Below are 13,829 nucleotides of genomic sequence, written 5' to 3' on the forward strand. Positions count from 1 at the left end.
ACACTTCTGTGAAATCAAACTGTCCACTTAGGAAGCAACACTGATTGACAATCAGTTTCACATGCTGTTGTGCAAATGGAATAGACAACAGGTGGAAATTATAGGCAATTAGCAAGACACCCCCAATAAAGGAGTTGTTCTGCAGGTGGTGACCACAGACCACTTCTCAGCTCCTATGCTTTCTGGCTGATGTTTTGGTCACTTTTGAAAGCTGGCGGTGCTTTCACTCTAGTGGTAGCATGAGACGGAGTCTACAACCCACACAAGTGGCTTAGGTAGAGCAGCTCATCCAGGATGGCACATCAATGCGAGCTGTGGCAAGAAGGTTTGCTGTGTCTGTCAGCGTAGTGTCCAGAGCATAGAGGCGCTACCAGGAGACAGGCCAGTACATCAGGAGATGTGGAGGAGGCCGTAGGAAGGCAACAACCCAGCAGCAGGACCGCTACCTCCGCCTTTGTGCAAGGAGGAACAAGAGGAGCACTGCCAGAGCCCTACAAAATGACCTCTAGCAAGCCACAAATGTGCATGTGTCTACTCAAACGATCAGAAACAGACTCCATGAGGATGGTATGAGGGCCCGACGTCCACAGGTGGGGGTTGTGCTTACAGCCCAACACCGTGCGGGACGTTTGGCATTTGCCAGAGAACACCAAGATTGGCAAATTCGCCACTGGCGCCCTGTGCTCTTCACAGATGAAAGCAGGTTCTCACTGAACACATGTGACAGACATGACAGAGTCTGGAGACGCCAAGGAGAACATTCTGCTGCCTGCAACATCTTCCAGCATGACCGGTTTGGCAGTGGGTCAGTAATGGTGTGGGGTGGCATTTCTTTGGGGGTCCGCACAGCCCTCCATGTGCTCACCAGAGGTAGCCTGACTGCCATTAGGTACCGAGATGAGATCCTCAGACCCCTTGTGAGACCATATGCTGGTGCGGTTGGCCCTGGGTTCCTCCTAATGCAAGACAATGCTAGACCTCATGTGGCTGGAGTGTGTCAGCAGTTCCTGCAAGACGAAGGCATTGATGCTATGAACTGGCCCGCCCGTTCCCCAGACCTGAATCCAATTGAGCACATCTGGGACATCATGTCTCGCTCCATCCACCAACCCCACGTTACACCACAGACTGTCCAGGAGTTGGCGGAAGCTTTAGTCCAGGTCTGGGAGGAGATCCCTCAGGAGACCATCCGCCACCTCATCAGGAGCATGCCCAGGCATTGTAGGGAGGTCATACAGGCACGTGGAGGCCACACACACTACTGAGCCTCATTTTGACTTGTTTTAAGGACATTACATCAAAGTTGGATCAGCCTGTAGTGTGTTTTTCCACTTTAATTTTGAGTGTGAATCCAAATCCAGACCTCCATGGGTTAATAAATTTGATTTCCATTGATAATTTTTGTGTGATTTTGTTGTCAGCACATTCAACTATGTAAAGAACAAAGTATTTAATAAGAATATTTCATTCATTCAGATCTAGGATGTGTTATTTTAGTGTTCCCTTTATTTTTTTGAGCAGTGTATATACAGGGACTGATTGTGAGTCGGACGCAATGCCAGTATTCAAGCAAATGGTGGATGTTTTTCAACTGCGCGTGTATTTAAGTTGTTTAAAAGTAGCACAACACATGTATTCTACTGTGTGTACTCACAGAGTAGCAGTTGCGATGTGTGGTATCAAATATGTATTGGAAATTTTCTGTGCACTACTGGGCAGTGACTGGGAGGTGGTTATCAGATGCACAGATATGGGTGTGTTATGGGAGTGTAGCATGTGTTTCACACTTAATAGCTTACTTGGCCGCCATACTTTAAGTTAGTATAACTTGGACTAACCTAAACTTTGCACCTAGCATGGGAAAGGTGCGATCACAGCATTGTGAGACTCTGAATCAGTCCCTTAGAGACCTTCATGTAATATCTGAATTTAATTAACTACTTACATATTTTCTGTTTCTTTTCCACATATGATATATAGAATAACTTTTACTATATTATATGATAAACTTAGTGTTCTGCTTCTTACTGTTTCTGTTACCTATTAGGTTGCTCTTTTAGTCGCAGCTGAGTTCTGGGAGCAGGGTGACTTGGAGAGAACAGTACTTCAGCAACAGCCCATTGTGAGTAGATGCACAGTATGGCAGGACCATGCTGACATAAGCACAGCCAAACACCATCAGGATCTAGGCAGCTGAGGAGTTAAAGTGCTCAACATTCCAGCAAATATTGTAACTCACAGGAATAAGAACCACAATCTATGGTGCAAAGCCCTGTTCATGAACTAACTCACTAGATTTAACAAGTTCATCATAACATCACCATAAGAAACTGCAGCGTATTCCATATAATGTACCATCCAATATACAATCCCTTCATACTACTTAGGGAGACTCAGATGTAGCAGGACACATTTCTAAACCTGTAAAGGTATATATTTAGCACTACAATACACCTGGTATTATATATGGACTTCACCATATTATATGGCGTGGAAGTAAGGGATATTAGTCCCATTTTTTCTCATTTATTTTACTAGAGGTATCTGGAGGAGCTACAGGCAGACCCTCCAGGTTACCCCAACCAGAGCTTACCACACAGGAGACCACAAATCTGTTATACTAGTGGAATATGGCATGAACAGTGCAGCAGCTAAATGAGCTTAGGAGACCGATCTGATGTGTGGAAGTAGGTGAATTAGGCCTGTGGCACTATCCTTTAGCACATTCAACCTCAAAAGTTTTTGGGTGTTTGTCATACAAAAAAATCTAAATGTGTCTTTCACACTACATACATTTTTTTAAACAGACATTTAATTGTTATTTTATACATGGCTAAGGAGCCTGTTGTCCATTTGCCCTAATGCACTGGTGCACAACATGCGGCTCGGGCAAAGCAGATCATGTACTTCGAGATTTGACCAGGAACACTACTGCAGGATTTTTGTCCCAGGAATGTATTTCTACATGGGTGAAGTGGAAAATGGTCACTACTGAGGGAAAGGGGGGCATGCTGCTACATAGCTAGGCTTACCATACTATCCCTTTAAACCGGGACACTAATGAATTATACAGGTTCTGTGGCTGGCTGACTTCTGGTTTTAATCAGCCACAGAACCTGTGTAATCCATGAGCAGAACGGTTTAAAGTGATGGTATGGTAAGTCTATACAAGGGCGTCGGTTGTTACTACAATTGTGAGGGGGGAAATGTTCTCCAACTAGAACTATATTTCAAAGAGAACTGATATTCAGGCCAGAACAAAAAATATATACTTAGCAATGCCTAAAGCATGTTATTGGTAGTGAAAGAATGAGAGTTTTGTAATACCCATTTCAGACAGAAATCTCGGCACTGAACTGCCGAGTCGTTTTGCTGGTCTCTGCCTGACCCCTCATCCTTCACACAGAGAAGCAAATTACCGGGTCAAGGATTTCTCCCCTGTAATTTGTGGATAAAAATGGGTATTTCGTCTTTGTAAAAGGGTCACCCCGAGTCAAAATTCCTGGGTCTCCAACACTGGTAAATTTCTGGGTCGAAGTCCCGGGAATTTCAACCTGGGTTGACTCTTTCAACAAGAAAAAGGACAAGTGTTTATCTGCAAATTACTGGGTAGAACTTCTTCACCAGGGAATTTCATTTTTTGTGTGAAAGGGGTATAAGTGACGTTTTCAATGGTGGTATGTTTATGAGTACATGATACAAGATTGTTGTTACTGATCAGTACATTACAGGGACAGCCACACTAACACGTGATGTGCTGTACATATACAGCAATAGAAGTGCTAATGTATGCTGTTTTTATTCACCTGAACTCTGTGCAGACAATACCTCTACTAGCAATGAGTAGCAACTAGCAATTTAGTGGGCAGAGAATCGCTGCTACAGTAGATGCTGAGTAAGAATAGCAGGGCTTTCCTGTCACTGAATGTTTGCGTTATGATATAATTATGTTTTATTTCATTAACAGCCAATGATGGACAGAAATAAGTCTGCAGAATTGCCAAAGCTTCAATGTGGTTTCATTGATTTTGTGTGCACTTTTGTGTACAAAGTAAGTAAATTAGGACGTAAATTTATCTGTTTGCATAGTTTTACGTCTTTCCATTTGCCTGATCTAGAAAGATGTTGCACTTTATAATTGTATTATATATTAATTATTATAAAATGTGAGCCCTTTATCTTGTAATTACTAATTGAAGTTATAAATTGGTTATTTCATTCTTATAATTAGCCTAACATTTATACTGTATAGAATTATTGTTCACTATAATGTACATGGATGTGTTGCTGTTCAGGAGTTTTCTCGCTTCCATGAGGAAATTCAGCCAATGTTGGATGGTTTGATGAATAACAAAAAGGAATGGAAAGCTCTTGCTGATGAGTATGAGGCAAAAATGAAGGTGATTGAAGATGCAAAGAAGAAAAAGGAAGAAGAACTAGCTGCAAAAAAAGGTTAATAAAGGTTTACACAATAATGTTCCTTTCATCAAAATTTTCTATAGACGCAGTACCATAACATCCTTATCATTTCTGTAGAGCATCACAGGAAAAATCCATTAGACTTTACGCTTTATACTTAGTAAGGCTGCAAGGTTAATGGTAATTTATTAAAGCTATCACCTATGTTCTTCACACTGTTAGGCTGGCTGCACATCAGAATGATGTGTACCCGGATGATATGACAGCTGACGGTCTGACATATCATATTCTCTGTACACATCAGAACGATGTAATGAAGGACAGAACAGTCCCTCATTCTGCTCTTTATTACGCTGCATGGTGCTGCATGCAATATCATCTGGTCACCCATGTAACAAGGCCAACCAGACTATATCGCATGCGACCGCAGGAGCGTGAAAATTGGGCACACACACTGAACCATTCGGGCGATATGTTGTTCCAATTTGACTGGAAATGACATATCGGTCCGAGATCATTCACTCTGTACCCTTCATTAGGATCTACTTCCAGTAATGAGTTATCTTATAAAATATATATTTTTTTATTCTTCTTCAGTAAAACAACACATACACAAACAAACATACAGCCAATGAAATATATAGCACAGGGAGCTTTAACTTGCTGTACCACCTTTTCTTTTCTATACTGCTTACCGAGACGAGGAAGGTTAGCAATATATTGCACCTCTCCTGAGGCTACGTGATTACCTGCAGTTATGGGTGCTTGCACCATGAGAAGGACCTGCCCTCAGCAGTTGCTTTTATACAGTATATGAAAGTTACTCAAACATTAGCCCCCAGTCATAACAGTAGCTCAAGTCACCTCCAATTACTTAAAAATCAGATTGAGATAGATACAATGACATAGTGTTTAGACTGTAGGTTCCCAAGATCTGGGCCTTATTGTTCATACTCCCTTTGATGGCACCTAACCCCTGGTTTTCCGTACTTGTCACATATTGTCCTGAACTGTAAGTGCTGTTTTGCTCATTTGTTTATGTACTCTGTAATGTGCGCTGCGGATCCCTTGTGGCACCATATAAATAAAGGATAATAATAATCATAGTGCATAGGTATATAAACCGGTATATTTTCAGTAGTTGACTGAATGATTAAAGAATTTAACCATTGCAGTTTGTGCTTATGTAATCAGAGAAATCTTGAGAAATTAGAACTATCCAGTAAACCTGCACTACATCTTACTAGTAGTACGGAGCTGTTCTTCTCTCAGGTGCTATCTGCTGTGCCTGGTGTTGCCAGGCTTTCTCCCTCTCTCTTCCACCCTAACATCTTTCTCTCCCTCTCTTCTCCCACCCCCCTCTGTCTCCGCCTCTTCATCCATCTCTCCCCCACTTACCTCTGCTCTTCCCATTCTCTCTTCTCCCTTGTTTCCCTTACCCCCATCTCTTTCCCCCTCTTCAACTAATCTCTTGCTTTCTCTCCCATTCTATTCTGTCTACCATTATTTTTTTCTCTCTCTCTCCCATGATTTTTTTCCTCTCTCCTCAGTTTTACTCTCTATTGCACAGGTTCTTCTGTGATATTTCTGGGTTCTTGCAGATTTGAACTTGATAACATTTGTGGCACGCTGCACAGTTCAAGTGTCATCTCTTTCTCTTTCTTTTATACACAATCTGTGTTTTATTTATTTATTAACAGTTTCAAATATAGCGCAGCATATTCCGTTGCGCTTTACAATTAGAACAACAGTAATAGAACAAAACTGGGTGAAAACAGACAGACATAGAGGTAGGAAGGCCCTGCTCGCAAGCTTACAATCTATAGGGAAATAGTCATAGATACACAAGGATAGATGCTACCTATTGCATAATGGTCCACCAGATTGCTAGGTTCTTAATGGGTTGTATGATGATACCCCACAAAGTTGGCCAAGTGTCAGGAGGGTGTGAGACTAAAGAAAGACAAGATATGTGATGTTATGTGTACTGTACAGAGAGGATGTAATTAGATAGGGAAGCACTGAAGGTTATGTGGGTGGATCTGGAATTTGATAGGCTTGTCTGAAGAGGTGAGTTTTCAGGGAACGTTTAAAGGTTTGGAGACTAGAGGCGAGTCTTACTGTGCGTGGGAGGGCATTACACAGAGTGGGTGAAGCCCGGATAAAGTCCTGTAATTTTGAGTGTGAACAAGTAATGCGTGTGGATGAGAGACGTAGATCTTGTGCAGAGCGGAGAGGTCGGGTAGGGAGATATTTTGAGATGAGTGAAGAGATGTTTGTTGGTGCAGTTTGGTTAATAGCCTTGTATGTGAGTAAAAGTATTTTATATTTAATATGGTAGAATACCGGTAACCAATGGAGGGACTGACAGAGTGGATCTGCAGACGATGAACATCTGGCGAGGAAGATTAGCCTCGCAGCTGCATTCAAAATGGATTGTAGTGGTGAGAGCCTATGTTTGGGAAGACCGGTCAGGAGACTATTACTATAATCAATGCGGGAGATAATGAGAGCATGTATTAGAGTTTTTGCTGTGTCTTGTGTAAGATATGGTCGTATTTTGGATATGTTTCTTAGATGTATGTAACATGATCTTGAGACAGATTGAATGTGGGGAACAAAGGACAGTTCAGAGTCAAGAATGACACCTAGGCAGCAAGCTTGTGGGGTAGGGATGATTGCCGAGTTCTCAACAGTAATAGAGATATCAGGTTGGAAACTACTATTGGGCGGTGGAAATATAATTCTTTCTGTTTTGGAAATATTAAGTTTGCGGTGGCGAGATGTCATCCAAGATGAAATGGCAGAAAGGAATTCAGTGACATGACCCAATACAGATGGTGACAAATCAGGGGAGGATAGGTAGATTTGAGTATCATCTGCATACAGATGGTACTGAAATCCGAAACAGTTGATTAGTTTGCCAAGAGATGTGGTAAAGATAGAGAAAAGCAGAGGACCTAAGACTGAGCCTTGCAGTCCTCCAACTGAGAGAGGTAGCGAAGAAGAGGTGGAATCAGAGAAACGAACACTGAAGGAGCGATTAGATAGATAGGATGAGAACCAAGAAAGGGCTGTGTCCTGAATACCTAGGGATTGTAGTGTTTGTATGAGAAGAGAGTGGTCAACAGTGTCAAAAGCAGCAGAGAGATCAAGGAGAATAAGTAGAGAGTAATGTCCTTTAGATTTAGCAGTGACCAAATCATTCACTACCTTAGTCAGTGCTGTCTCTGTGGAGTGTTGGGCACGAAATCCTGACTGAAGTGGGTCCAGTAGGGTGTGTGAGTTAAGAAAGTGTGTGAGGCGAGTGTAGGCAAGTCTCTCAAGTAGCTTGGAGGGGCATGGGAGCTGAGAGATGGGATGGTAGTTAGAGAGAGAGTTCGGGTCAGAGTTTTGTTTTTTTCATAATGGGAGTAATCACTGCATGCTTGTATAGAGAAGGAAAGATACCAGTAGACAGGGAGAGATTACAGATTTTCGTTAAGGTTGGGATGAGCACAGTAGACAGAGCTTTACTAATTTGTGAGGGTATAGAGTCAAGGGGAGAGGTATTAGATTAGGCAGATGAAAAGAGTGCAGATACTTCATCTTCATTTGTAGGATCAAAGGAAGAGAAGGTGTTAGAGGGTTCAGGCAGGGAATTGAGCAGGTCACTGGCTGTGGAAGAGCATACCATTTCATTTTGGATCTTGTCAATCTTGTCCTTGAAATAGGAAGCAAGATCTTGCGCACTGACAGTGGCTGGTGGGTTAGGTGAGGGAGGGACAAGAAGTGATTTAAATGTATTAAAAAGTCGCTTGGGGTTAGAGGCTTGAGCAGAGATGAGAGATTGAAAATATGTTTGTTTGGCAGTGTCCAGAGCATTACGATAAGAATGGTAGGTGGTCTTATATGTGAGAAAGTAACTTGAACTACGAGATTTACGCCACTGGTGTTCTACTTTACATGAGAGTTTTTGTAAGTGTCTAGTGTATTTAGAGTGCCACGGTTGACATCTAAGTCTACGTGGAGTGTGATGGGTAGCTGGAGCCACTTCATCAAGTGCTGTTTCTAGAGTTTGGTTAAGGTGTGACACAGCAGTCTCAGGAGAGGTGAATGTAGAAATTGGTGAGAGCAGTGGTTGCAGAGAGGTAGATAGTTGTTGAAAAGTAATAGCGTTAATATTTCTGCGGGTGAGAGGTGTCCTTGTAGACTTTAGGGACATTGAGTTTGAAGTAATGGAGGAGAGCATGCAGGTGATAAGGTTGTGATCAGAGAGAGGGAAAGGAGTGTTAGTGAGTTCAGAAACAGAGCATAGTCTGGTGAATACAAGATCAAGGCAGTGGCCCTCCTGATGAGTAGGGGAGTCATTCCATTGGGAGAGGCCAAGAGAGGAGGTTAGAGAGAGTAGTTTAGAGGCATGGGGAGATTGTGGACTGTCAATAGAGAGATTGAAATCACCCATAATGATGGTGGAGATGTCAGAGGATAGAAAGTGAGGGAGCCAAGCAGAAAAATCTTCCAGAAACTTTTGGGTTGCCCAGGTGGGAGATAGATAGCTGCAACACGCAGAGAGAAAGGGGTGAAAATCCTAATAGAGTGTACTTCAAAGGATGTAAATGTGAGTGAGGGAACAGGTGGCAAAACGATGTGTGTGTAAGATTTGGACAGTAATATTCCAACACCACCTCCTTTAATGTTACCAGGCCTGGGGGTGTGTGTGAAGTGGAGGCCACCATGTGACAGTGCTGCAGGAGAGGCCGTGTCTGATTGTGTGAGCCATGTTTCTGTTATGGCTAGCATATTGATTTTTTTTGCTATGAATAGGTCATGAATAGCTGTTAATTTGTTGCAAACAGAGCGTGCATTCCATAAAGCACATTTTAGTGACTTGGAGGTAGATGGGAGACATGTGATGTTGATAAGGTTTGTTGGTTTCATATTCCGTTGTGAATCAGCTGAATGTGAGCATGGTATGTGGATAGGACCTGGATTTGGGGATATGTCACCAGTTAGTAGAAGCAAAAGAAGAGAGAGATAGGTATAGTTGGGGGAGGTGTGTGATAGTTTCTTATGGTGACAGGTTGAGGATGTGACAGTTAGTGTACATAGATAGGTTAAAAGCTCATGAGTGTTAATAAGAGGGGAGTGGATTAATGAGGCTGCAATGTGTACAGAGCTATACATAACAGGAATAGTGAAGGATGATGTCATTTTATAGAGGATACCATGAAGTGCTATGAGGAAAAACAGTTTGTGGAACATGGTGTTTTTAAAGAGAAAAGTATAGATAGGATAGTGCTTATGGAAAATGTTAGTTAAATGGTAGATTTACCTGCTTTCCAATGTTTTTCAATGTTTGTTCAACTGTTGGTTTAACTGTTCTTTTTAAAATTTCCAAACTTCGTAAATTTCTAAACTCAGACAACTGCCCCATAACTGAATGCTAACATATACTAGTTCTAATGAACAAAGGCTTCAGCTAAAGCAAATTGGACATCTAATCAAAGGGCTTAAATTACCATGTGTTACGTAAACACCAGTCCATGTATGCTAATAAACTGCACTCCACTGACCAACATCTATACAAGAGATAATATCAGCTATAAGCAAGTACTAATATTATACAAATACAATTACATTAACTGCTAAATTATACATTGGTGTGAATACAGATCAAGAGTTTTAGTTTGCAGGAATCATCAAGCAGAAATCACATACATTTAAAATACAGCTGAAGATGTTTGCATACCTTCCAACATGACCCTCTCCAGGAGGGACAGAATACTCTGTTTCTGGACTTTTCTCTTAATTTATGTTTGATGGCACCTGTTTTGAACAGGTTAATGGATAAGAAATGTGTTTCACCATAGGTGATGGCAATCCTAAATTATGAGGAAAGTCCAGGAGCAGAGCATTCTGTCCCTACTGGAGAGGGTCATGTTGGGAGGTATGTGTTTGTGGGTTAATGCAGAGGTGCAGGAATCATCAAGCAGAAATCACATACCTGTGAGATGAAAAGATATATAGAAAGCTGATCAGTCCATATTTTTTTCCTTTGTATTTCAATATGAATATATTTAGTGCTTGCACATACTGTAACTGCTTATGCATCTTCCATGTGAAAATGCAGTTTCAGCAGTGTTAGGCATATGGCGTGGTTAAGTGGGAAAGGTAGACTAGTGCCCTGGCAGTACTAGGCCAGGATGTGTGCATCTGAATATTGAGAAAGGCAGAGATTCATAGTGGCAGTGGGGAATTGTGAGTGGGAGACAGTACAGTAAAATTTGGCTGCAAACATGATTGTAAATAATGAATATATACTAAAGAACCTAAAAGTAAGGCACTTGCAGTTCTATAGTTAGTTAAATAAATGGGTTGTTTTTGGTTTTGTATACATTGATTTAGTTAACACTAATCATAGCAATGTTCTGTACCTACAAATTACCTAGAATTTAGCACAGTTAGCACCACTTGTATCATTATTGTCTCTTACCTACTAGACTAGACTCTTTAATTTCCTGGTGCTGCACAATATATTTAATTATATTAACCTTAATCCATAATCTTCCCAAATCCTCTTTTGCCAAAGTCACTTTAGTTATTCAACTAATTTATTTTCAATTAGCTGTCCCTAATTGTCCGGGCTGACATGGCATACTCTTCTAAAATGTACTGTATAACACATTACACAGTAATGTGATACATTAAGAAGGGTCATTATTCAATATCTCAAGGTTGCAAGGCTACACTGATTTTTGGAAAACAAAACATATTTAATACTATGAATGTCTGAGGTTTTCTCCATTATAAAAAAATGTGTTGTTTTTTTGTTTGTTTGTTCTTTAATGCAGAGTTAATCCCCATTTAAATGAATGCGTCACAGATTTTGAGGGAAACGTTATGTAATACCGGCTAATGGGATGGCGGCTGTCAGTATCTCAACAGCAGCATCCTGTCTGCCTTAATACTGGGAGCGAGTCCGATCGCCACGCATCGGGCCCGGTGGCAAGCTTCGCTCTCCACAGGTTCTATTCCCACTACTGAGTTGGAATAACGGACGGGTGTCAGTTTTCCAGGCGCCAGTAATATGCCGTCTGTCGAGTTTCTGGCATCTGTGTCCTGTCCGCTGGGAGCCTGTCAGTCGGCATTTTGACTACATCCCATTTTGATCAAAGTTTCGACTTTACAATGAATCCTAATGCAGGTTTCAAGTTTTGGCACATTAACCTCAAACTATTTATGTTCTATTATGCCTAAATGTTAGCCCTCTATATAAACTATGAGGGATTATGGGACAGAGACACAAACAATGGTAGTTAAGAATGGTGTGTTCTGTTGGCAGACTTGCCTTACATTTAGACGATGATAAAGAAAAATAGAAATATGTTCTCCATAGGATCACTCAAGCCATTATACAGTACTATGAGAATGTCAATATATTTTATAGTGCTTGTTTTTACCATTTGGTATTGTTGTGATATTGTTTACAATTAACATGAGCCAATTGCTGCTTCTCTGTAAAGCGCTATTAGCATTTCAAAGCAACGTTGCTCATTGGATAAAATACAAAACTTTCTAATGTATAATTTAAGGCCCCCATACACCTGCCTGCCGTTTCCCTGATTCCACAGTCTGTCTATTGGAACGGCTGATCGGTGGCTATCGATGATTGGCTATACGTCAGGAAATCAGATAAATTATTTATGTAAAATTATCCCTGTTTTGCCAATCCCAACTGTTTTCGGTCAGGATCAGTGAATCGAGAGATTAAGGGGTCTATTTACTAAATTTTGGATGGGGATAAAGTGGATAATCCTAACCAACTAACTCCAAACTGTAATTTTTCAAACACAGCCTGTAACATGGCGGGATGTAATCATGTGACCGGCTGTCGGGATCCCACCAGTCAGTATACCGACGGCGGAATCTTGACCGCTAGAAATCCCGACAGAATAACATAGAGTGGGAACAGAACCTGTGCGCTTGCCCCCCCCTGCTGGCAATCTGACGGACGGGATCAGCACCGCCAGTCACCTGATCCCAACCCAACATGGCAGTTAGGCGCTGATTGGCTAATACTTTATTTCCGTCCACTTTATCTCCATTTAAGGCAGAGATGGGGAACCTTTGGCCCTCCAGCTGTTGTTGAATTACACATCCCAGTATGCCATGCCAACAGTTTTAGCTTGGCCGAATAGCAAAACTGTAGCATGGCATGCTGGTATGTGTAGTTCAAAGGTTCCCCGTCCCTGATTTAAGGCTTAGAAAATAGACTCCTAAAACTTGTTGAATATTCACAATTAACGACCAAAGCATCAAGGGATCAGGAAATTGTGACCATGCCTGGCTGATGTATGGGGGCCATTAGTTTTTTAAAAAATATCTCTAATCCGGCATTCTTTCTTTTCTGCCCACAGCTGCCGCTGACGGAGGTGGGGGAGGGGACAGCACTTCCAAATCTTCAACTTGTACACTATTGTAATCTGCTTGGCAATATACCACTTTGGGATACCACCTGGAGAGTACTTTATAAAAACAAAGAGCAAATCTCCTTTAGAAATTATTTTTTTTATTTTGCCAAGTATAATATACATGTGAATCCTTTCTTAAATGGAATTCTAAAAAACCGTAAATATGTCTCACACATACCGTAGGGGCAGATGTCCTAAGTCTTGGAGAGTGATAAAGTGGAGGTAAATAAAGTACGAGCCAATCACCTCCTATCATTTTTCAAACACATCCTATTACAGATGGCAGTAAGGAGCTGATTGGCTGGTACTTTATCTTTCTCTACTTTATCACTCTGAAAGGCTTAGTATATCTCCCCCATAATAAGGAAACTCAACATGTGCTTTATTATCAAGTGATTAATGGCGGGAGGAACTACTCCATACTACATTTCATGTTACCTTTCTGTGTTATATAACTACATTTGGGTTAAATGTAGCACCAATAAGACTGAAAGCAATTTTGCTAGACAAACCTGTAATTAAATTACAGGTACCTTTGTCAAGGAACCTTAGCTTCTACTATACCTCCAATGGGAGGTACAAATGACAACTAGAATAGTTAGTGATAATTGCTGGAGATATAATAAAAGTAGTTTGTAGATATAGGCCCTCATTCCGAGTTGATCGCTCACTAGCTACTTTTAGCAGCTGTGCAAACGCATAGTCGGCGCCCACGGGGGAGTGTATTTTCGCTTTGCAAGTGTGCGAACGCCTGTGCAGACGAGCTCTGCAAAAACATTTTGTGCAGTTTCTGAGTAGGTCTGAATTTACTCAGTCCTTGCGATCACTTCAGTGTTTTTGTTCCTGGAATTGACGTCAGACACCCGCCCTGCAAACGCCTGGACACGCCTGCGTTTTTCCAAAAACTCCCAGAATACGGTCAGTTGACACCCTTAAACGACCTCTTTCTGTCAATCT

General features: G+C 41.4%; 1 protein-coding gene across 1 annotated transcript in view; it reads left to right on the top strand.

Moving 5' to 3' along the window:
* Window positions 1–12,952, top strand: part of PDE6B (phosphodiesterase 6B) — a 132,622-nt gene extending 119,670 nt beyond the window's left edge. Inside the window, exons 19-22 of the mRNA XM_063919537.1 lie at window positions 2,048–2,122; window positions 3,968–4,051; window positions 4,296–4,452; window positions 12,819–12,952. Of these exons, the coding sequence (XP_063775607.1) occupies window positions 2,048–2,122; window positions 3,968–4,051; window positions 4,296–4,452; window positions 12,819–12,883 (381 nt within the window). The 3' untranslated portion in view covers window positions 12,884–12,952. The remainder of the gene's footprint in view (window positions 1–2,047; window positions 2,123–3,967; window positions 4,052–4,295; window positions 4,453–12,818) is intronic.
* The last annotated feature ends 877 nt before the right edge of the window (window positions 12,953–13,829 follow it).

This window comes from Pseudophryne corroboree, chromosome 1 (genome assembly GCF_028390025.1).
Source record: "Pseudophryne corroboree isolate aPseCor3 chromosome 1, aPseCor3.hap2, whole genome shotgun sequence".
Taxonomy (NCBI): domain Eukaryota; kingdom Metazoa; phylum Chordata; class Amphibia; order Anura; family Myobatrachidae; genus Pseudophryne; species Pseudophryne corroboree.